Source organism: Orycteropus afer, unplaced genomic scaffold, assembly GCF_000298275.1.
Source record: "Orycteropus afer afer isolate SDZICR_OR568_19922 unplaced genomic scaffold, OryAfe1.0 scaffold00070, whole genome shotgun sequence".
NCBI classification, from domain to species: domain Eukaryota; kingdom Metazoa; phylum Chordata; class Mammalia; order Tubulidentata; family Orycteropodidae; genus Orycteropus; species Orycteropus afer.
The window spans coordinates 7,334,393-7,356,866 of record NW_006921657.1 but is presented as its reverse complement, the minus strand read 5'-3'; the positions used below and the strand labels follow the sequence as shown (position 1 = coordinate 7,356,866).

At 45.0% G+C, this 22,474-nt stretch overlaps 1 protein-coding gene across 1 annotated transcript; it reads right to left on the bottom strand.

The window, feature by feature from the left end:
* Positions 1 to 1,782: 1,782 nt before the first annotated feature.
* Positions 1,783 to 15,849, bottom strand: NPFFR1 (neuropeptide FF receptor 1). Its single transcript, XM_007940657.1, is given in 4 exon segments — positions 1,783 to 2,680; positions 6,285 to 6,384; positions 14,762 to 15,076; positions 15,810 to 15,849. Coding segments are annotated over 4 exon segments (1,353 nt in total).
* Between the last annotated feature and the right edge of the window lie 6,625 nt (positions 15,850 to 22,474).

Sequence of the window (22,474 nt, the reverse complement as noted above, 5' to 3'; positions counted from 1 at the left end):
GCAAATCTCACTCAGCCACAGGGACAGGTATTTTGAGGTTGGGATGGTGCTTTCCTGGCCTCTTTTTAGAGCCCAGAGTCAGAGTTCTTCACAGTAAACAGCTGGGACCCTCTGGTTCATGTGACATATGACATTGATAAACCCCACACCAAACCCATTGCTGTTGAGTCAATTCCAAGTCATAGCAACCAATACCAGAAATGGGGCCCATGGCACGAGCTAATACTGCTGATAGGCAGGATGACACACTCTTTCCTGAGACACCTGGGGTCATGATGGATCTTGGCAGCCTGCTCAGCAATTGAGTAGTAGATAATGTCCACAGAACAGCTCGGGCCAGAAATTACAATAAGAATAAACACAGCAGGCTCATTCTTAGAGCCAGAAACTTGAAGATAGAGGGTGTGGTTCTGTGAGCATTCTGGTTCACTATGAGACAGAAAACCTTTGTAGGAATCTCCAGTTCTCCTCCATGCCCTGCCCACTCTGCCTTCCTGGGAGGCAAGATGGAGTATGGGAAGGACACTATCAGAAGACAGATTCTAATCTCAACCTGCCCCTCTGTGGTCCTGTGACCTTGGCCCCTTTGAACCTCAATCACATTGCTTATGAAATAGCAACAATAACATCTAATCCTTTGGCTTCATTTATATTGATCAATGAGACATTATCTGGGAACATGCTTGGAGAAACACATTGTACAACTGCTTGATAGTTTTCTCTGCCCCTACACTCCATACTTAGAGTGGAGTATATAGGGGTAAGTCACTGGGTGTTAACTAAGGACAGAACTGAAGCCTCAGAGTCACATTCTCTGTCCTGACCCCTGGAAATATTTCTTCTTTAGTCACTAAGGTTCTAGCAACATCATGTTTTCTGTAACAGTGAAAAGTGTCCAGATTATGGGTGCTATGCAAGGACCATTAGAGGTGCTTCCATTTCCTCTCACCTCCTGGAGAGAAGGTGATGCAGGTTGAGTGTTGGAGTGAACCTGTCATCACCTATCCCTACCATTTCAGAGTCTTCTCCTTGTCTAGACTCAGACCCAGAAAGCTCAGCAAGTAGCAGTGGCAACACAGGGCTCACCCTGTAGCTTCTCAGTTGTGATGTCCTGCTGTAATGTTTTGGGAAGAAGAGCATGGCTGTGGGCATTTTTTGGAAAAATTAAGACAAACCAATTTGTTACAGCTGGCAGGAGTGGCATATCATGCTCTCCCCGGAAAGGATCAAAAGGCTTCAGGAATAGAACACAAGAAACCCAGGACATGGGCACAGAACATCAAATGGGCAGGCAAGCTTTGCTCTTTTTGGTTCTTCTCAGCTGTCTAATTACGATTTACACACTTCACTGTGCTCCATCTCAGTGGGCCCTTTTGGAGACAGCTGGAGATGATGAAAGCCATACAGTCATTGAAGTCATCTAAACTCAAGTGAAATTTCCAGCTGAGAGACCTCAGTCTAGTCATGCTTCTTCTTTAGGCCTCAGTTTTCTCATCTGTGGAAGGAGGATAAGACAATCTATTTTCAAATGGTTGTGAGAATTAGATGAGATCATGATTAAGTCTATCACATAGAAGGGCTTCCAGGAATGTTAGCTTCTTTCCCTTGCCCTCATTTGCTGTCATCTGAGGGGATGAAGGCAATAGAAAAGGCATCACTAATCACTAGCAGCTGCACACAACCTCGTTTTTAAGAGGGTTGCATCATCATGCCAGTGTCTGTCCTGATACCATGTTTCCAAACAGGGCCCTCAGGCACGGGGCCTTCTCTCCCTGTACCACCTCAGATATCCCAGGCTGGTATGGCAAGGGGCATACGGGAGCATTCAGGATCCTCCCTGGACAAGCCATGGTGGGCCACCCGCCCATTCCGCAGCAAGAGGCGTGCAGACCTGGGTGCCCCGCTGCTCGGCCCGGAGGCGCCACTGCTTGGCCCTGACTCAGAGGGCAGGCCCGAGTGGCTGGGCTGCACACCGACGAGAACCCGCCTGCACAGGAGCCCGCTGGGCCTCTCTGAGTAGGCCTCCTTGTGACTTCCCCGCTGCAGCGGGCAGAGCTGGGTGCGGAAGGCGGCCTGAAAGCCCCTGCGGAAGTTCTCATTGAAGTAACCATAGATGATGGGGTTGGCACTGCTGTTGAAGAAAGCCAGCCAGTGGGCAAAGGGGAAGGCATAGACAGTGACTAGGTGCAGCTGTGGCTCACTGAGCTGCCCGTAGTCGATGAGGAGTAGCAGCACCCACAGTGGCAGCCAGGACAGCGTGAAGAACAGCGCCACCATGACCAACATGTGTACCACCCGGGCCTTGCGCCTGGACGCCCGCCGGCCCTCCATGGTCACCTCCTCTCGGTCCCGGGCAGGGCCCGAGGCCTTGAAGAGCTTGCGGGCGATGCGGGTATACATGACCACTATGAGGGTGAGGGGCGCCAGGTAGATGTGCGAGAAGAGCACTGTGGTGTAGATCCTGCGCATGCCCTTGTCGGGCCACGCCTCCCAGCACGAGTAGAGTGGGTAGAAGCGGTTGTGGGCGTCCACCATGAAGTGGTGCTCCTCACGCGTGACCGTCAGTGTGACAGCCGAGGGACACATGATGAGCAGAGCCAGGGCCCAGATGACCGCGATGGTGACCAGCGCCTTCTGCAGGGTCAGCTTCTCGCGGAAAGGGTGCACGATGCAGCGGAACCTGCCGCCAGGGAGGAAAAAGAAACGGGTGACTGGGGACTTCACTATAAAGTCATCACAGGGAAGACTTTACATTCATCATTGTATCTATTCATCATGGGGCACACGGCTGCGTCAGAAAACAGCTCAGACATTAATTAGTTGGTTTGCAAGCAAATTGGTTTGTCACTTGGGAGGGTGTCAACTCCTAGTTGAGTAGTCAAGAAACAAAGGCACAAATGGCATGTAAAAGAGACAGGGGAGGGAGAAACTGCACACAGTGTGGGAACAGTGAATCCTGCCTGTGCATTTTGGGGGTATCATACTAATTAGCTGGGAGCTCACAGAATGAGCATTTGGCCTTGAGACTATCCTATTAGATGTACCAAAAAAAAAAAAAAAAAACCAATTCTAGCTGTTTTGGGGTCCTTCAGAAAACCTTGGGCATTCAGGTGTGGAGCCTACAGTGACAGGTTGTCTCTAGGTCATGTTGGCCAGCATCCTTCTATCAGTACCTCCACCACATTAGGACACCTCTGTCCCACTTCCTCATTAGAACGTCTCAGCAGTGACTATTGTTATACACCTAGGTCCCAGGGTGGTGCAAAAGGTTTGTTCTGGGCTACTAATTAAAAGAGTGGTTCATATACACCCAGCTATGCTGTGGAAGAAAGGCATGGCTATCTCCTTCTATAAGGTGTTTTTTTGTTAGCTGCCATCAAGTCAACCCCTGACTTTTGGCAACTCCATGCTTAATGGAACAAAATGCCACCTGGTCCTGCACCATCTCCGTGATCAGCTGGGGATTGAACTATTGTGATCCATAGGATTTTCATTAACTGATTTTTGAAAGTAAATCACTTAGTCTGGAAGCGCCACTGAAATCTTTTAGCTAAAACACATAGCCTCCACTGACAGATAGGTTGTGACAGATTGGCCTGGAATTGAACCTAGGTCTCTTGCATGTTGTTGTTGTTGTTATGTGCCGTTGAGTTGGACCCAACTCAAGTGACCCCTCCTTGGGTTTCCGAGGCAGTATCATTACGGAAGTAGATTGCCCAACCTTCATTCCGGAAGGCAAGAATTATACCATTGAACTACCAAATGCCTCATTCCAGAGTAGAGCCACTGATAACCCTACAGAATGCAGTTTTACTCTGACACACAAGATTTCCATGAGTTGGAATAAACTTCATAGCAAGACGCTTCCTTCATTTTACTAATGAAGAAACTGGGACTCAGAGGTGTTTGTTCAGCAACTGGCTCAAGGTTACACAGCTAGCAAGTTAGCAAGTAACAGCCTCGAACCCCAACCTGTCTCGTTTCACTATGCCATATAAATCATTTAAACTCTGGCTGCTCTGGCCTCAGAATCCCCTAAAGCGTTTTTTTAGATTATCTATGCCCAGTTTTCATGACCAAAGCTTCCAATCTAATTACTCTAGAAAGAGGTTTTGAACACTGTTTTTGTTTATTTCTTTGTTTTAGGCTCCTTGGTGATTGTAGAGTGTAGCCAGAGTTGAAAACTGCTGATGGAGGAAAAGGAAGAGGAGAAAACCTCACTTCTATGGTGTGGTTCAAAGGGAATTATTCAACTGCAAGCTCTTTGAAGGCCGGGTGCCATGTCTTTTCATCTCAGTATCCCCAGAGTTTGTTAAATAAATGTGTGATTGAGTGACCAGAATGGCAAGTTACTTAAAATCCTTTTGAGCCTTGGTTTCCTCTTCTGTAAGGTGGGGCCAATAACATTATCTTCTCAATAGGGTGAAGATTGAGATTACACTCGCAAGCTTCTTGAGACATGATAACTGCTTATCAGTGAGAAAAAGGAGGGGCTCCTACTTCCTAGAATGTCTTCTCCTATCTCTTGATGCCAAAAAATGGGAACCTTAAGATAGTCTAGTCAAGTGGTTTAACAGAGGGAAACCTGGCCCAGAGAGGGGAAAGGACTTAAAAGATCACATGGTTAAGGGCAGAACCTGCACTAGATCCCAGGTGTAGAGCTGACTCCTAGCTGCTCTTTCCTGCTTCATTTATATGTTTTGCCTACCCACCTTTTCACTGACAACACCTTTCACCTCTCCCTTGGCCTGATTCAAGCCTTGCTGTCTCAACCTGTATGATTTTGACCTACTGGCTTCATAGCATCACACACTCAGCACATTGCCAGAGAACAGAGAATTCCTAAAGCACATAGTACTGACTATAGTTGCAGTAGCAGTTCATGGGCAGAGGAGAATACTATGGCTTAGATAGTCCAAGATTTCCTGGAGGAGGTGGGATTTGAGGAATACTACAAATACCAATGGGAGAGGCTACACACTCACATAAACTTGCTCCACAGTGATAATGAAACAGATGTCAATGAAGAGAAGGGACTTCCTCCAATCAATGAGCTACTTAGGGCCTTGCAGAGACAGGAGTCCAGTTCCATCACCCCCACTTCCTACTTCACTGCATTATAAAAGATCAGGTTTGATCTTTTAAAGGTGGAGACAGAATGAGAACACTAGAGCCTAGAAAGGGAGGAGGTAAGAAGTGCCTATGTTGGGGAGAGGAGGACAAGGAGAAGGTGTGTGTATAAGAAAGAAAGAAAATAATTAGCAGCTGATATTTGTACTCTGTCATGAGTACTGTGGATTAGCTATACATGCAGAAGCTCACTGAGTCTTCCCAACCACTCTGCCATTTTACAAACAAGAAAACAAGGCTCAGAGCAGCTAAGTGGCTGAGCTAGGCAATGGTGGAGCACATTTGAGGACAAAAAAGACAAAAACAACCTTCAGCCTGCTTGCCTGCCTCCTATCCACACACACTCTGGGAGAAAGCACCCGGAGGGAGGCTTTACACCACTAATCCCACTGGGAAGAAAGAAAACTGTAATGCATTAGTTCAGTGCTTTATTGTTCAAACCTCCTTGGCTCCTGGATCAGTTCCTTACCTTTGGCCACATTTGTAGGACCAGTATTTATCAGAGAATCTGCTAGAACCTGAGGCTAAAAGATCAAAGTGGCTGGAGATATGGTGAAGATAAGGAGCTATGCTTGGCAGGGGCCAGCAAGGAGGCAGTGTGGTGGAATGAAGGAAGGAGAAACCCTTCCTTCCCAGCTATATAGGTTCAAGTCAGGATTCCTACCCTTTAGGATACAAGGACCACCCTTCAGCTCCTTCCTCACAGGCCCCAGGAGTCCCTTAATTTCCTCAGGAGCTGCTTCTAGGCCTTCTGGAGGGAGAAAACAGTGTTCTCTGCTCCTCTCCAAGCCTAGAGGGCAGCCTGCCTGACAGCCCTTCGCTTTCTAGCTCAGGATTCAGTCTCCACCTACTAGCAGAGCAGCCCCAGGCTTCCAGCTGACACAGTAATGGAGATGGTGGTTCCTTCTAGAGTGTTGTTGTTGTTGTTATGTGCTGTGGAGTCGACCCGACTCATAGCAACCCCTCCTTGGGTTTCCAAGGCAGTATCACTACGGAAGTAGATTGCCCCATCTTCCTTCCGAGGAGTGGCTGGTGGGTTTGAACCACCAGCCTTCTGTTTAGCAGTCAAATGTCTTAGCCACTATGCTACCAGAGCTCCTTTCTAGAGTGTAGTCCCCAGTTATCCCAGGATAACCCAGCAGGAGACCTCTCACCTTTCCACAGCAATGGCGACCAAGGTGAAAACGGAGGCTGACACAGACATGCCCTGCACCAAGCCACTCATCTTGCATGTGGTGTTGTCAAAGGGCCACCCTGCAATGACAGAGGCCATCACAGAGTGAGAGAGAGCCCGAGACTTCCAGGCAATCCAAGCCAGGTCCCACTGAAGGCTTGGGTCTTTCCACCAGGTCCTGCTAGGTGGTCATTCAGCCTCTGCTTGCACAGTTCCAGGAATGGGGAACTCACTACAGCCTTAGAAGCCCATACCCCCCTGGACACTTCTGACTATTAGAGAGACATCCTTTATATTGACCAAAATGTGTCTCCTTATGATTTCTCTCCATGAGCTTTCGAGCCGTTCAGCCCTGCCTAGCTTTCTGCTCCCATAGTTCTGCCCCTGGTTCTAGGCCAAACCAAAAACCAAACCCACTGCTGTTGAATTGATCAACTCATAGTGACCCTATAGGACTAGGGCTTCCAAGGCTGTAAATCTTTACATACTTCCTGGGTTTCCATCCCTGGAAGACTGGAGGATAAAATGTGGTAGACACTCACCACGAAGTATTAACCTACCAACCTTCTGGTTAGCAGCCTAGCCCTTTAATCATTGTGCCACCAGGGCTCACTGGTTCTAGGCCCAAAAGAACCAAACCCAACCCACTGCCATCAAGTCAATTCCAACTCATAGTGACCCCCATTGGGTTTCTGAGGGGATAAATCTTTACAGAAGTAGCTTGTCCCATCTTCTTTCCATGGAGTGGCTGTGGGTTTGAACCACCAACCTTCTGGTTAGTGGTCAAATGCCTTAGGCACTGTGTCACCAGAGCTCTTTGGTTCTAGGCCACTGGTTCTCAAATTTGTCTGCACATTAGAATCACCTGGGGAGTTTTGAAAAGAATTAATACCCAGGCCTAGGCCAGAACAGCTATAATCAGAATCTCTAGGAGTAGGACCTAGATATTAGTATTTTTGAAATCTACCCAGGGGACTTAAGTGGCCACCAAAGTTGAGAATCACTAGGGTGAACCTATCCTGACTCTCAGCAGTGAGAGGTGTGAGTAGCTGTAGCCCATTCTGCTACCTGGTGTCCTCATTCTGACCTCTGGGCTTCTGCTTTGTCATGAGACTTGGCTCCAATGACCAAACTCACTGCCATGGAGTCAGATCTGACTCATAGCGACCATTCCTTGGGTTTCTGAGGCAGTATCACTATGGAAGTAGAATACCATTGGGCCACCAGGGCTCACTGGTTCTAGGCCCCCAAAACACAAACCAAACCCACTGCCATTGAGTCAATCTTCCTTCTGAGGAGTGGCTTGTGGCTTTGAACCACCAGTCTTCTAGTTAGCAGTCAAATGACTTAGACATTTTGCCACCAGAGCTCCCCTGAGACTTGGCACATGGAAGTTAATTAATTTATCATCTCTTTGGCCCTATGGAAGGAGCTCTGGTGGTGCAGTGGTTAAAGCATTTGGTTACTAACCAAAAGGTTGGGAGAAAGATGAGGCAGTCTGCTTCTGTAAAGATTTATAGCTTTGGGAACTCAGCAGGACAAATATATTTTGTCTTATAGGGTCACTATGAGTCAGAATCAACTCAGTGGCCATAGGTTTTTTTGTTGTTGTTCTTTTTGCCCTGTTTTGGTTACCTAGTGCTGTTCTAACAGAAAATACCACAAATGGGATGGCTTGAACAAACAGGTGTTTATTCTCTTATAGTTTAGGAGGTTAGAAGTCCGAGTTCAAAGCTAGCTCTAGGGGCTGGGCGAAAGCCCCTCAACTTTGGGCTTCAGCTCTGCCTCTTGCTTCCAGCCCACTGGAGCTGGAGGCATCTCTTCATTCAGGCAGCTTCTGGCTACTGAGGCTGACAAACCCAAGGTCAGCAAATAAAATGGCACAGTTCCAAGATTATCACACAACACAGTTGGCTACTGGTTCAAGTCCAGAAACAATCCTAAGATTGGCAGACAACATGGCAGGCTGCTGACTGAAAACTCAGGCTACATGCAGGGTCCAAGCATGCCAAAAAGCTCTAGACCATTCCCAAATCTTCTCCTTATATACTGGAAGCAGACCACATCCCTAAAGCAGCTACTCTCCAGTAGACTCCACCATGGAGTTAATTACCAGTCTCATCATGGGGAATAACTACATCCAGCTGCCCAGCCACTCAAACCCAGGCCCAGCCAAGTTGACACACAACCTTAACTACCACATGCCCTTATGGATCTGTGGTGAGAGTCAGGTCTGGGTGCTGGGGAGTGTCATGGAAAATCAGTACGACTGTGCAGAGCAAACAGGTTCTATTTTGGCAAACTGGGTATGTACAAACTCTCTGACCCAGCAATTTCTCTCCTGGGTTCATATCCCAAAGATATTCCTCCAAGATTGATAAAAATATTCATTGCAATGTTATTTGCAGTGATGGAGAATTGGAGGCAGTGGTGTGCTGGTAAACCACCTCTCTCAGGGAGGGGGTGTGTCTGATTTGCAGCATTTACCAATTTCTGTGGTGTAAATGTCCTTACATAACCAATTTCAAACACCTATATAATGTCACTGAGCACAAAATTATGAAGAAATGTGTACAATCAGCCCCATGGATAAGTACAAGTCAACTCTAGCACACCACTAGATGGAGGCTACCTGGATGTCCATCCCTGAGAGACTAGAGGATAAAATGTGGTGGACACCCACCATGAAGTGGCAAGCAGCAGTTAGGAGAAGATCAGATGTATACATGGCAATATGGACCAAATGCTTAGCAACAAAAGTAAGAACTAAAATGAGAAGATACCACAAAACCATTTAGTTAAATTAACAGTGTATCCACAAGAATAGCTATAAAAATCTTGAAATAGAAAATCTACTGGTTGGGGGAGGGTGTAGCCCTACCAGACATTAAAACAACCTAAAACTTCTATAATTAAAAGTGTCATACTGGCACAGGAGTAGACAAATAGACCAGCAGAATAAGATAGCCCAACAATAGACTCAAAGTACAATAGAAATTTAGTGTATGATAAAAGTGGCATCTCAAATCACTATGGCTAAGACTGACTTTTTAATAAAAGATGCTTAGTCAACTAGTGTAGTGGTTAAGTTTGCGTGTTAACTTGGCTGGGCCTGGTTGAGTGGCTGGGCAGCTAGATGTAGTATTCCCCATGGTGAGACAGGTAATCAACTCCATGGTGGAATCTACTGTGAGCAGCTGAGCTGCCTTAGGGATGTGATCTGCTTCCTACATATAAGGAGAAGCTTCTCTAGCCTATGGCACACTTGAACCCTGCGTGCAGCCAAGTCATTGTTCAGCACCCTGCCATGCTCTGCTGACCTTGGGAGAAAGTCCCATGGCCTCTGGGGGTGGAACCACCATAGCCCCCTAGGTTTCAAACAGTTAGACCTTCATCAACTTGGTTCTGGAGTGTAGGGCTGCTCGTTGATGTGGGCCAGTGGGATGGAGCCATAGGGGCTGCCCAAGAGAGAAGGGGCAGGGCTGCCATGCCCAAGAGGGAGAGGAACAGGGCTCACCAGGCCAAGGGGGTGAGGTCGCCACTCAGGAACTAGGGGATTAGAACCACTCAGTGAAGGAGATCTGTACAGATGCCAAGTTGACAAGGGGTGGAATTGTGGTGGTTAAGTTTGTGTGTCAACTTGGCTGGGCCTGGTTGAGTGTCTGGGCAGCTGGATGTAGTATTCTCCATGATGAGACTGGTAATCAACTCCATGGTGGAATCTACTGTGAGCAGCTGAATAGCTGCCTTAGGGATGTGGTCTGCTTCCTGTATATAAGGAGAAGCTTCGAGGAACGGTCTCTAGCTGATGGCACGCTTGAACCCTGAGTATAGCCAAGTCATTGTTCAGCAGACTGCCATGCTCCACTGACCTTGGGACTTTCAATGGACTTGAATTAATGGCCTGCTGTGTGGTTTGGTAACATCAAGACTGTGCCATTTTTATTTGGGCTTGTTAGCTTCAGCAGCCAGTAGCTGCCTGAGTGAAGAGATGCCTCTAGCTTCAGTGGGCTGGGAGCAAGACACAGAGCTGAAGCCCAAGGTCGAAGGGCTTTCACACAGCCCCTAGAGCTTGGCACTTTGAACTTGGACTTCTAGCCTCCTGAACTGTGAGAGAAGGAGTTTATTTCCTGTTTGTTCAAGCCATCCCATTTGTGGTATTTCTGTTAGAGTGGCACTAGGTAACCAGAACAACTAGGTAGCCATGTGGAAAAGGAAAAAATTATATTCATATCTGCATCATGCAGAAGAATAAATTCCAGGTAGATTAGGAATCCAAATACACGTGTGTGTGTGTGTGTGTGTTTTATATGTATACATATGTGTGTGTATGTATGTATGTATTAAGGAGCTCTGGTGGAATAGTGGGTGAGACTGTGTGGTGGTTACGTTTGTGTGTCAACTTGGCTGGGTCTGGTTGAGTGGCTGGGCAGCTGAATACAGTTATTCCCCATGGTGAGATTGGTAATTAACTCCGTGGTGGAATCTACTGGAGCAGCTGAGTAGCTGCTATGGGTGTGTGGTCTGCTTCCTGTATATAAGAAACAGCTTTGGGAATGGTCTCTAGGTTATGGCACGCTTGAACCCTGCATGTAGCCGTGTTGTTGCTCAGCAGGCTACCATGCTCTGCCGACCTTGGAACTTTCAATGGACTTGAAAGAATAGCCTGCCATGTGGTTTGGTAACATTGGGACTGTGCCTTTTTACTTGTCAACCTTGGGCTTGTCAGTCTCAGCAGCCAGTAGCTGCTGAGTAAAAAGATGCCTTGAGCTTCAGTGGACCAGGAACAAGAGGCAGAGCTGAAGCCCAAGGCTGAGGGGCTTTGACCTAGCCCCTAGAGCCAGGCACTTTGAACTCGGACTTAAAGCCTCCAAACTATAAAAGAATAAACTTCTGTTTGTTAAGGCCATCCCATTTGTGGTATATTCTTGTCAGAGTGGCACTGGGTAACCAGAACAGGCTGCTAACCTTCTACTAACCAGAAGGTTGGGAGTTCAGACCCACCAGCTGCCGTGGGAGGAAGATGGGGCAATACACTTAAAGATTTATAGCCTTGGAAACCCAGTGGAGATCGCTATGAGTCAGAATTGACTAGATGGCAGTGAGTTTGGTTGTATATGTATATATAAGTGTGTGTGTGTGTGTGTGTGTATATATGTATGTATATGCTGTACAAACACTAGAAAAAACATGGATAAACTCTTTAACCCAAGTGTAAACAAGACTTTCTCATGTTTCAAGATCCATATGCAATTAAAAAATAGTTTGAGAAATCTGACTATATAAGTTTTAATTTGCCTAGCAAAAATTTCTGTGAACAAAATCAAAAGGCAGTTGGCAGCCAGGGAGAAAATAAGGATAATATGTATATCACAAAGTGCCATTATCCTTAATACATAAAGAACTTTTAACAAAAATCGAGGTGTGTTGCAGTTGAATTCAATCTCTGAAGACCTGTTCTGCCCTTTCTTTCTATCTGAAATCAACATGACATTTATTTTTGATCTTTCTCATTTAAATGCATTTGGAGGCTAGGAAAAAAAAGTTAGGGACAAAGGACTAAAAAACCTGACAGAAGAATGGGGAAAAAAAAACATAAATAAACAATTCACAAAACGTTTAAAAATGGCTCTTAAGCATATGAAATAGTGTTTAACCCTTACTCATAATTAGAAAAGTGAAAAATAAAATGACATTGAGATACTATTTCTCATTTATCTCATTAGTAGAAATGAAAGAGGACATTTGCATGACCTCAAAGTATCTCCCTAGAAGATGGTTATTAATTATAAAGGGAGTTTTTTTGGGTGATGAAATTGTTCTGCATCTTGATTGTGTTGGTAGTTACATCACTGTATATGTTTGTACAATCTTATGGAATGGTACACTAAAAAGAGTGGATTTTTTTTTGAAATTTTTATAGTGATGTGGGTGAAAGTTTACAGAGCAAATTCATTTTCCATTCAGCAGTTCATACACATTTTGTTTTGTGACATTGACTACAATCTGCCACAATGTAACAGCACAAAGGATGGATTTTTATTGTATGTTAAATCATACCTCAAAATATTTAAATGTCAAATATGCGCACATATTGTAAAAATGCATACAAACAAATAGGAACTCATTAAATATAATAGATGGCTGCCTAAGAGTCAGGGAAGGGGAATTTGAGTGAGATAGGGAGCTAGAAGGGGATGAAGAAACAATCAAAAATAAACAACGGGCTTTGCAATAGATTGAAGTCATATGGTGCCATGAAGGGTGGACACAAATAATTCAACCCTCTGCACCTAAGTTCAGAAAAAAGTAAAGCTCTATAAGGTTCTGTATTATTGCAAAATATTCTATTAGAAATGACCTAAATACCTATTAAGAAGAGACTGCTTAAGTAAATTATAGCATCCATACAACAGAATTCTAAGCAGTTGTAAAAAGAATGCAAAAGTTCTTTTATTTATGGTTTACTGCCTAAGGCATCTGACTGCTAACCAGAAGCCTTGCAGTTCAAACCCACCAGCCACTCCTCAAAAGTAAGGTTGGGCAATCTACTTCTGTAGAGATACCACCTCAGAAACCCAAGGAGGGGTCACTAGGAGTCAAATTGACTCAATGACAGTGAGTTTGGTTTTTTTTTGTTTTGTTTTGTTTATGTAAAAATCCATGATAGATTTTTAAGTGGGAAAACAAGTGAAGGTGTAGAACTGACTGTGTGGAAAGTCAGCATTTCTTTAATTTGCTTGTACTTGCATAGAATATTTTTGGAAAGAGATACAAGAAACCTGAAAACGTTGGTTGCCTCCCAGGAGAGGAGCTAGGAGGTGAGACGACGGGGGTGGAAGGAAGATTTCTCATTTCGGTAACTTTTGACTGTTGAACCATGTGAATGGTTTACCTGTTCAAATAATTTTAAAAATGTAGATATGTAAAAAGGATTGGGAACTAGAGACTTTGCCATATCCCTGTTGACTGGTGTGTGCATGAGTCTGAGTATGTGCCTGTACATGGGTGCATGTGTGTGCAGGTGTGTCTGTATGTGCACCTCAGTATGTATGTGTGCATGCATGTCTCTACATGCACCTCTGTATGTATGTATGTGTATGTGTGTTGTGTGTGGCTGCATGTGCCTGTTTACCTACATATGTGCATCTCTGCATGTATGTATGCAAGTATGCATGTGTGTATGTGTTGGGGAAGAGAAAGGATACACAGTTTATATTCAGCATCCCTGAAAGGAGCTGGGATTCAGCAATGAGAAAACGTTCCACTAGGCAGAGACTGTACAGCTGAGGGGAATCTGCCCCTGCCCCAGGTCCATTTCCTGGGTCATAGAACCTACAGAAACATAGGCTGCAGCTCTCCCTGGCCTGAGTCAGGTAAATCACCCCAAATGGGGCTGTCCACCTGAATAACACAAACAAGCAGGGGTTCCCCAGTTTCATACAAGTGAGGAGCAGCAGCAGACCAGCTGTCTCCTATATAGCCACATGGCCTGTTGCTAAACACAAATCCTTGATGAAAGATGCAAACAGTAATTGAACTGGCAAGAAATTAGAAGGAAATACCCAGACCCTTCCCTTCCCAGTTCTGCACATATGTCATCTTCTGAAGCTCATAATCAGACAGGAAATGTCCAAGTCCTGGATCCTGAGTTGCTGGAGCTCTGAGCTCAGAGCCTGCAGGCTTGGGCCTCTAGGGGTCTCCACAGCTCTGGAAACCAGTCCCTCCCACCCAGAGTCTCAGGGTCTGTCTGAGGAGCTCTGATTCTGAAACATGAAAGGAAAGTCACAGGGGAGACAGTAGATGGCAGCGGGATCATTCTGACATTTCCAGGAGGCACAGTTAGGTATAGAGAGGTAAAGTGCTCTAGTTCTTGAATCCCTGTTATGTGTCTGGCCAGTCCCTATTTGGACACTCCTGTGACATCCAGCTCCAGGGCAGGACACTCTAGTTGAACAGGTCAAATAGTGGATTTTTAAGTCCTCATCCAGAGGAAGCCTGCCTCCCTACCACTTCTTCCCACTGGTTCTAGTTCTACCCATGGGAGCTGTGTGGGAGGGTGAGGTCATATGATGCAGTGGTCAGGAGCACAGGTATAAAATGTGGACCGTGGCATCTATTAGCTGTGTAACTATGGACCAGTCCCGTAACCAACCTAAGCAACTGTTTCCTCATCAATAAAATGAGGATAATAATACAACCTATTTTATCGGTTAATTAAGATAATACATGAAGAGAAGAGTACTTAACACAATGCCTGGCACAAAGAAAATTATTAATTCAGATATCTATTATTTCTAGTCTAATCCCTGTGCCATGAGACTATCTGAGAGCTTGAGACTATGGCATCTTGGCCAAGAGACCAGCCCAGCAAATGATTTTTGTCTTTTGAGCTCCCATTTCAGGCCTTTCAGAAGGAGCAGGGAGGAAGCCCCATCATTCACTGCCCACACTTACCAGTGATAAGGTTGTCCACAAGGGTGGTAGGCATGCAGAAGATGCCCACCAGCAGGTCACTGACAGCCAAGTTGAGGATGAACATGTTGGTGACAGTGCGCATGTGCCGGTTCTTGAGCACAATGAAACAGACCAGGGCATTGCCCACCATGCAGAGGAGGAAGATGAGCACGTAGGCTACAATGAACATGGCTGCCACTGGTGAGGAGTGCTGGTAGTAGGAGGAGAAGGTGAGGTTTGCAGCTGGGTTGGTCTCAGCACTGCTTCCATTCTGGCTTCTGGGCCAGCTGCCCTTGGGAAGCTGGGAGGGCTCTCCTGGAACCAAAGGAGCAATGGGTCAGGACCCCAGACAAATGGGAGATGACTGACTTTTCACCACTGGTGAGACCCTTCTACGTTCCAAACCCTGACAATGTCCTACTACCCCTATCACGTGTCCAACTCCAATTTCCACTGGATGCACTGATTAAAAACTTTCAATGCTGACTACTCAAGCCTTCATCTCATACCTCCAACCACACCTTGTCTATTCCCCAAAGAGGTTTATTCCCAATTTGCATTGCCACCCTCATCTAGTTTCCATCCTTCTCAGCCCTGCTCTGTGACCCAGAGGCTGGCTTCAAAGGACCTGCATCATCCAAGTTCCATTGCCTTTTGGTGTCTGGCTGAGTTCAGCCAATGGAAGGCACTGAAGGAGATCAAAGGGCAGGAGAAGACAGAGGGCAGGGTATATATTTCCTGATTCACTCCTTACCTGGCCCAGATTTTTCAATGGCTGTTTTTCTCTATGGCTGGCCACAGCTCATTGAGTGGACTCTCTTCCAGGGTAGCTCTTGTCACACTTCCATAACAGTTCGCCCTCCTTGCCCCAAAAGGCCTACAGGTGGTAAGGCTTCCTGTGGTTGCTAATCTTTAGGTGATTTGCCATTCCTCACTGGTTCCCCTTAGCCCTTCCCTCACCTCTATAAAGCCGCTCCATTTAACTCTCGTCGGTTATGCCTTTTCTGAGTATGCCACCCGTTTCCTTCTGGGATTCTGACTACTATACACTCAAAATTTTTGAGATCCCTTCTCACAATCTCCTCCATAGAACTTTAGCTGGGAAAGGCAAGAAGGCAGTAGAGAAGAAGAGAATGAAAGGAGAATCTGAACCAGGGCTAAGGAGCAGATCCACCAAACCAAACCCACTGCTGACAAGTTCATTCTGACTCACAGCAACCCTATAGGACAGAGTAGAACTGCCCCACAGGATTTCCTAAGGCACTAGACTGCTAACCAGAAGGCTGGAGGTTCAAACTCACCAGCTACTCCTTGGAAGGAAGATGGGGCAATCTATTTCCATAGTGATACTGCCTTGGAAACCCAAGGAGGGCTCACTATGAGTCAGGTCCGACTCAACGGCACGTAACAACAACAACAACAAATCTTTACAGAAGAAGACTGACACATCTTTCTCCTGAGAGAGTGGAGGTACACATTAAATTCACCAGAAAAACAACCAAAGGCAAGGCTACAACCCTTCTTTCACCTCCTCCTATCATGGTGATCAGCTGTTTTATTTGCAACACATTTTACAAAGCCTTACCATACTTATCAATCACCCATCTGTCAATTTGTACTACTGTGGTGGCTTGTGTGTTGCTATGATACTAGAAGCTATGCCACCTGTATTTCAAACACCAGCAGGGTCACCCATGGTGGGCAGCTTTCAGACTAGAACAGACTAGGAAGAAAGGCCTGGTGATCCACTTCTGAAACTTAGGCAATGAAAACATGGATCACACCAGAATATTGTCCAATACAGTGCTAGAAGAGAGCCCCCTAGGCTGGAAAACTAAAACCAAATCCATTGCCATCGAGTCTATTCCGACTCATAGCAACCCTATAGGACAGAGTAGAACTGTCCCATAGGGTTCCCAAGGCTGTAAATATTTATGGAAGTAGACTGCCTCATCTTTCTCCCATGAAGCAGCTGGTAGGTTAGAACCACTGCTATTTTGGTTAGCAGCCCAATGTTTTAACCATAGTGCCACCAGAGCTCCTTTCCTAAGTTGGAAGATAACTCAAAATACACAGTAGCGACAACCATGGACTTGAACATACCAATGATCATGAAGATGGCAGGGTTTCATTCTGTTATATGAGTTGGAGCTGACTTGATCACAACAAACAAAAACAACATCCATACCTATTATATCATTTAAACTCTCTTAGCCACTCTATTGAGGAGCTCTGGTAGCATAGTGCCTAAGGCACTTGACTAGCAGCAGCCACTCTATGAAGTAATCCATTTCAGTACTAGCCCCATTTGAATTGAGAGAACTGGGATCAGAGAGACTCAGTGACTTGCTCAGGTCACACAATGAGTAGCACCAGAGTTGGCTTTGCTCTGTAAGTCTAGGTGTCTCTTAGTTAGCCCCAGGCTTTGATGTGTGTTTATCTAGCCATGTTTTGAAGGGAGTGGTTAAGTGTCCAAACTCAGCTCTTCTGTTGTTGTTGTTGTTGTTGTTGTTATGTGCCCTGAGTCAGACTTGACTTATAGTGACCCCTCCTTGGGTTTCTGAGGCAGTATCACTACTATCACTACGGAAGTAGATTACCCAACCTTCCTTCTGAGGACTGGCTAGTGGGTTTGAACCACCAGCCTTCTGGTTAGCAGTCAAGTGCCTTAGGCACTATACTACCAGAGCTCCTCTAACTCTTCTGGGAAGTCATTAGATGTGGTGACTCACAATGTTGTCTCATAAACTCTCTTCCTGCCATCCTCTGGGACTGAATGTGGCCTGTTTCAGGGGATGAATAGTCTGTAGGGAGACTTCTTCTGTTGCATCCAGAGCTCAGCCACTGGCCTGCAGTTCTGCTGGAGGCTGGAAGACCCTGGGGGGATATGGTGCTGTGAGGGCTTCAGGGACCAGCAGGTGCAGCAGCCAGGTTCTCTGATTGGAGTGGAGGACCTGCTGGTGGAGATGGAGAAGTGGGAGCCCTAAGCATGGTAAGAGGAAGAGATAACACTCACCTGCTTAGGTACTCATATGCATGCAACAGCTGGACGATGAATTATGGTGTTGGCCAAGAATGCTGAATACATCATGCACTGCCAGAAGAACAAACAAAGCTGTCTTGGAAGAAGTACAGCAAGAATGCTCCTTAGAAGTGAGGATGCTGAGACTTTGTCTCATGTACTTTGCACATGTTATTAGGAAGGACCAGTCCCTCTAGAAGGACATCATGTTTCATAAAGTAGAGGGTCAGCAAAAAGAGAAAAACCTTCCATGAGATGGATTGACACAATTGCTGCAACAATGGGCTCAAGCATAGCAATGATTGTGAGGATGGTGCAGGACCGGGCAGTGTTTCATTCAGTTGTACATGGGGTCACTATGAGTCAGAACTGACTTGATGGTACGTAACGACAACTACTACTACTACCAGTTGCCAGTGAGTCAACTCTAATTCATGGCAATCCCATGTGTGTCATAGTAGGACTGTGCTCCATAAGGTTTTCAAGGGCCTTTCTTCCAAAGCACATTAACTATTTGTATCACTCAGAGAAGCCAGGGGACCACAGACAGAGGCAACAGGGATCTCAGGTAAGGGAAGGGACACAGGTCCCACTCCCAAGAGGCAGGAAGTAGAGAGGTTTCAAACAGCTAAGGGAGACAAACTTGTCTGTCAGTTTGTCGTACTGTGATGGCTTGTGTGTTGCTGTGAGGCTTGAGGTTGTGCCACCAGTGTTTCAAACACCAGCAGGGTTGCACATGGTGCACAGGTTTCAATGAAGCTTACAGACTGAGACAGACTAGAAAGAAGGAACAGATCATCCACTTCTCAAAGAATTGGCCAGCAAAAACCTTATGAATAGCAGAGAAACACTGTCTGATACACTATTGCACTACTGCACAACTTTATGAATAGCCCAGAAACACTGTCCGATATAATAAGGGAGGACAAGTCCCTTAGGTTGGAAGGTTCTCGAAATAAGACTGGGAAAGAGCTGCCTCATCAGAATAGAACCAATTTTACTGATATGGATAAAGTAAAGCTTTTGAGACCTCCATTTGCTGATGTGGCATGACTCAAATTGAGGAGAAACAGCTATAAACATCCATTAATAATCAGAACATGGAATGTATGAAGTATGAATGTTGGAAAATTGGAAGTTGTCTAAAATGAAATGGAACTCATAAAGATTGATATCCTAGGCATTAGTGAGCAGAAGTGGACCAGTTTTGGTCACTTTGAATCAGACAACCATATGATCTACTATGCAGGCAATGACAATTTGAAGAGGAATGGCGTGGCATTCATCATCACAAAGGATGTTTCAAGATCTGTCCTGAAGTACGATGCTGTCAGTGATAGGATAATATCCATATGCCTACAAGGAAGCCAGTTAATACTACTATTATTCAAATTTATGCACCAACCACCAAAGCCAAAGATGAGGAAACTGAAGATTTTTACCTTCTTCTGCAGTCTGAAATTGACTGAATGTGCAATCAAGATGTGTTAATTATCACTGGTGATTGGAATGCAAAAGTTGGAAACAAAGAAGAATCACTGGTAGTTGGAAAATTTGGCCTTGGTGACAGAAATAACACTGGATATTGCATAATAGAATTTTGCAAGACCAACAAGTTATTCATTGCAAATGCCTTTTTCAACAACACAAACTGTGGCTATACACATGGACTTCGCCAAATGGAGTACACAGGAATCAGATTGACTATATCTGTGGCAAGAGGTGATGGAAAAGCTCGATATCATCAGCCAAAACCAGGCCAGGAGCTGATGGTGGAATAGACCATCAACTGCTCATATGCAAGTTCAACTTGAACTTGAAGACAACTAAAACAAGTCCACAAGAGCCAAAATATGATCTTGAATATATCCCTCAGAATTTAGAGACCATCTAAATAATAGATTTGATGCATTGAATACCAATGACCAAAAATCAGAAGGATTGGGGGATGACATCAAGAACATCATCCATGAAGAAAGCAAGAGGTCATTAAAAAGATGAGAAAAGAAGGAAAGACCTAAATGGATGTCAGAAGAGACTCTGAAACTTGCCTTTGAGCGGAGAGTAACTAAAATAAATGGAAGAAATGACAAGATAATAGAGCCGAAGAGAAGATTTCAAAGTGCAGCTCAAGCAGACAAAGCCAATTACTATAATGAAATGTGCAAAGACCTGGAGTTAGAAAAGCAAAAAGGAAGAACACACTCAGCATTTCACAAGCTGAAAGAACTGAGGAAAACATTTAAGCCTCGAGTTGCAATACTGAAAGATTCTATGGGCAAAATATTGAATGATGCAGGAAGCATCAAAAGAAGATAGGAGGAATACACAGTCACTGTACCAAAAAGACCTGGTTGATCTTCATCCATTTCAGGAGGTAGTATATGTTCAAGAACCAATGGTATTGAAGGAAGAAGTAGAAGCTGCACTGAAGGACCTGGTGAAGAATAAGGCTCCAGGAATTGACGGAATGCCCACTGAGATGTCTCAATAAACAGATGCCCCACAGGAGGCACTCACTTGGTTATGCTAAGAGATTTGGAAGACAGCTACCTGGCCAACTGACTGGAAGAGATCCATATTCGTACCTATTCCAAAGAAACATGATTCCACAGAATGTGGAAATTATCGAACAATATCATTAATATCACATGCAAGTAAAATCCTACTGAAGATAATTCAAAAACGGTTGCAGCAGTATATTGACAGAGAACTTCCAGAGGTAAAAGCTGGATTCAGAAAAAGGGATATCATTGCTGATGTCAGATGGATCTTGGCTCAAAGCAAAGAATACCAGAAAGATGTTCTCTTGTGTTTTATTTTTTATGCAAAAGCATTTGATTGTGTGGATCATAACAAATTGTGGATAACATTGAGAAGAATGGGAATTCCAGAACACTTAATGCATTTATGAGGAACCTGTGCATAGACCAGGAGCTGTTGTTCCAACAGAACAAAGGGACACTGCATTTAAAATCAAGAAGGGAGTGCGTCAGGGTTGTATCCTTTCCCCACACTTATTCAATATGCTAATCCGAGAAGCTGGACTATGTGAAGAAGAACATGGCATCAGGATTGGAGGAAGAACCATTAACAACCTGCAATACGCTGATGACACAACTTTGCTTGCTGAAAGTGAGGATGACTTGAAGCACTTATTCATGAACATTGAAGAATACAGTCTGCAGTATGGACTACATCTCAATATAAAGAAAACAAAAATTCTCACAACTGGACCAATAAGCAGCATCATGACAAATGGAGAAAAGATTGAAGTTGTCAAAGACTTCATATTGTTTGGTTCTACAATCAACGCCAATGGAAACAGCAGTCAGGACATCAGATGACGTATAGCACTGGGCAAAACGGCTGCAAAGGACCTCTTTCAAGGGCTGAAGAGCAAAGATGTCTCCTTGAGGAATGGTCCCTTCCCTGGAGAAGGATGTCATGCTTCGTAAGGTGGAGGTCGACGAAAGAGAAGAAGACCTCCAATGAGATGAGATGGACTGATGCAGTGGCTGCGGCAATGGGCTCGAGTATAGCAGGGATTGTGGAGCTGGCATGGGACCAGGCGGTGTTTTGTTCTGCTGTGTATAGATAGGGTCGCTATGAGTCGGAGATAACTCAACAGCACCTAACAACAACCACCACTACCTAGTAATTCCATTTGTCATATGGAATGGGTCATTTACCTACAGTTTCCCACACACTGGATTTTGCTAATTGCTTGTCTGTGATGTAATCTAACATGTTCTGCAATCTTTCCTTGGTATTTTCTGTAATTGGTGGTTAGACCTTAAGATTTTATTAGATTCAGATTCAATTTGGGGATAAGGCCACTTGCTATCTAGTACTGGGTTCTTCCTACACTTGACCCAGGAGGCACGTAATGTCAGATGGTCTTTCTTTTCTGATGCTAAGCTTCATCAGTGGGCTCAGGTGCTGTCAGCTTGATTCCTCCATTCTAAAGAATCAGCTTTTGACCTAATGTTTTTAGCAGTCACTGATAGTCTTTGCCTAGACCTCTCATTGCATTTCAAATACAATCCATACTTTATCTTGGCCTCCAAAATGCCACATGGTTGATCTCTCTCTGGCCTCGCCCTATGCTACTCTCCTCTTTGCTCATTAGGTCTGGCCATCCAGGACCTCCGCTGTTCCTATTCCCTGTCTGGAATGTACTTCTCCTTTAGATCTCAGCCAAAATGTCATCTCCTCAGGGAGGCTCAACCTGATTACTCTCTTTAATAGTGTCCCACTATTTCCTCTTACAGCATCCTGTTTATTTTCTTCAATCTGCCAATATCTTATTTTTATGCTTATTCTTTTTCCTCACCCTTCAAAGAGCTCTCAGAGAGCAGAAATCTTTAAAATGGATGAGGGGTTCACAGTGATATCCCCTCATCTTTTCAACCTGCACAAAGCAAATGGTTCAATACACAGTTGTTGAATGCATAAGTATTTGTGAAATTTTCACAGTATGCATTCACAAAGTACCTGGCAGATCCCAGAAAGGATGAGGTTAGGTGTTAATGAAGTCTCTGGCTGCTGAAATGGAACCCAGGTGGAGAAGGAAGCACGTTGGATGGTACAAAGCAGGCATTTTTCAAGATAAAGCCTTCTCCAGGCTCTTCTGAAAAGATCCCCTTGGTGGGCATTGCTTAGGAAGTGTTTTTGGGGAGAATCCCCAG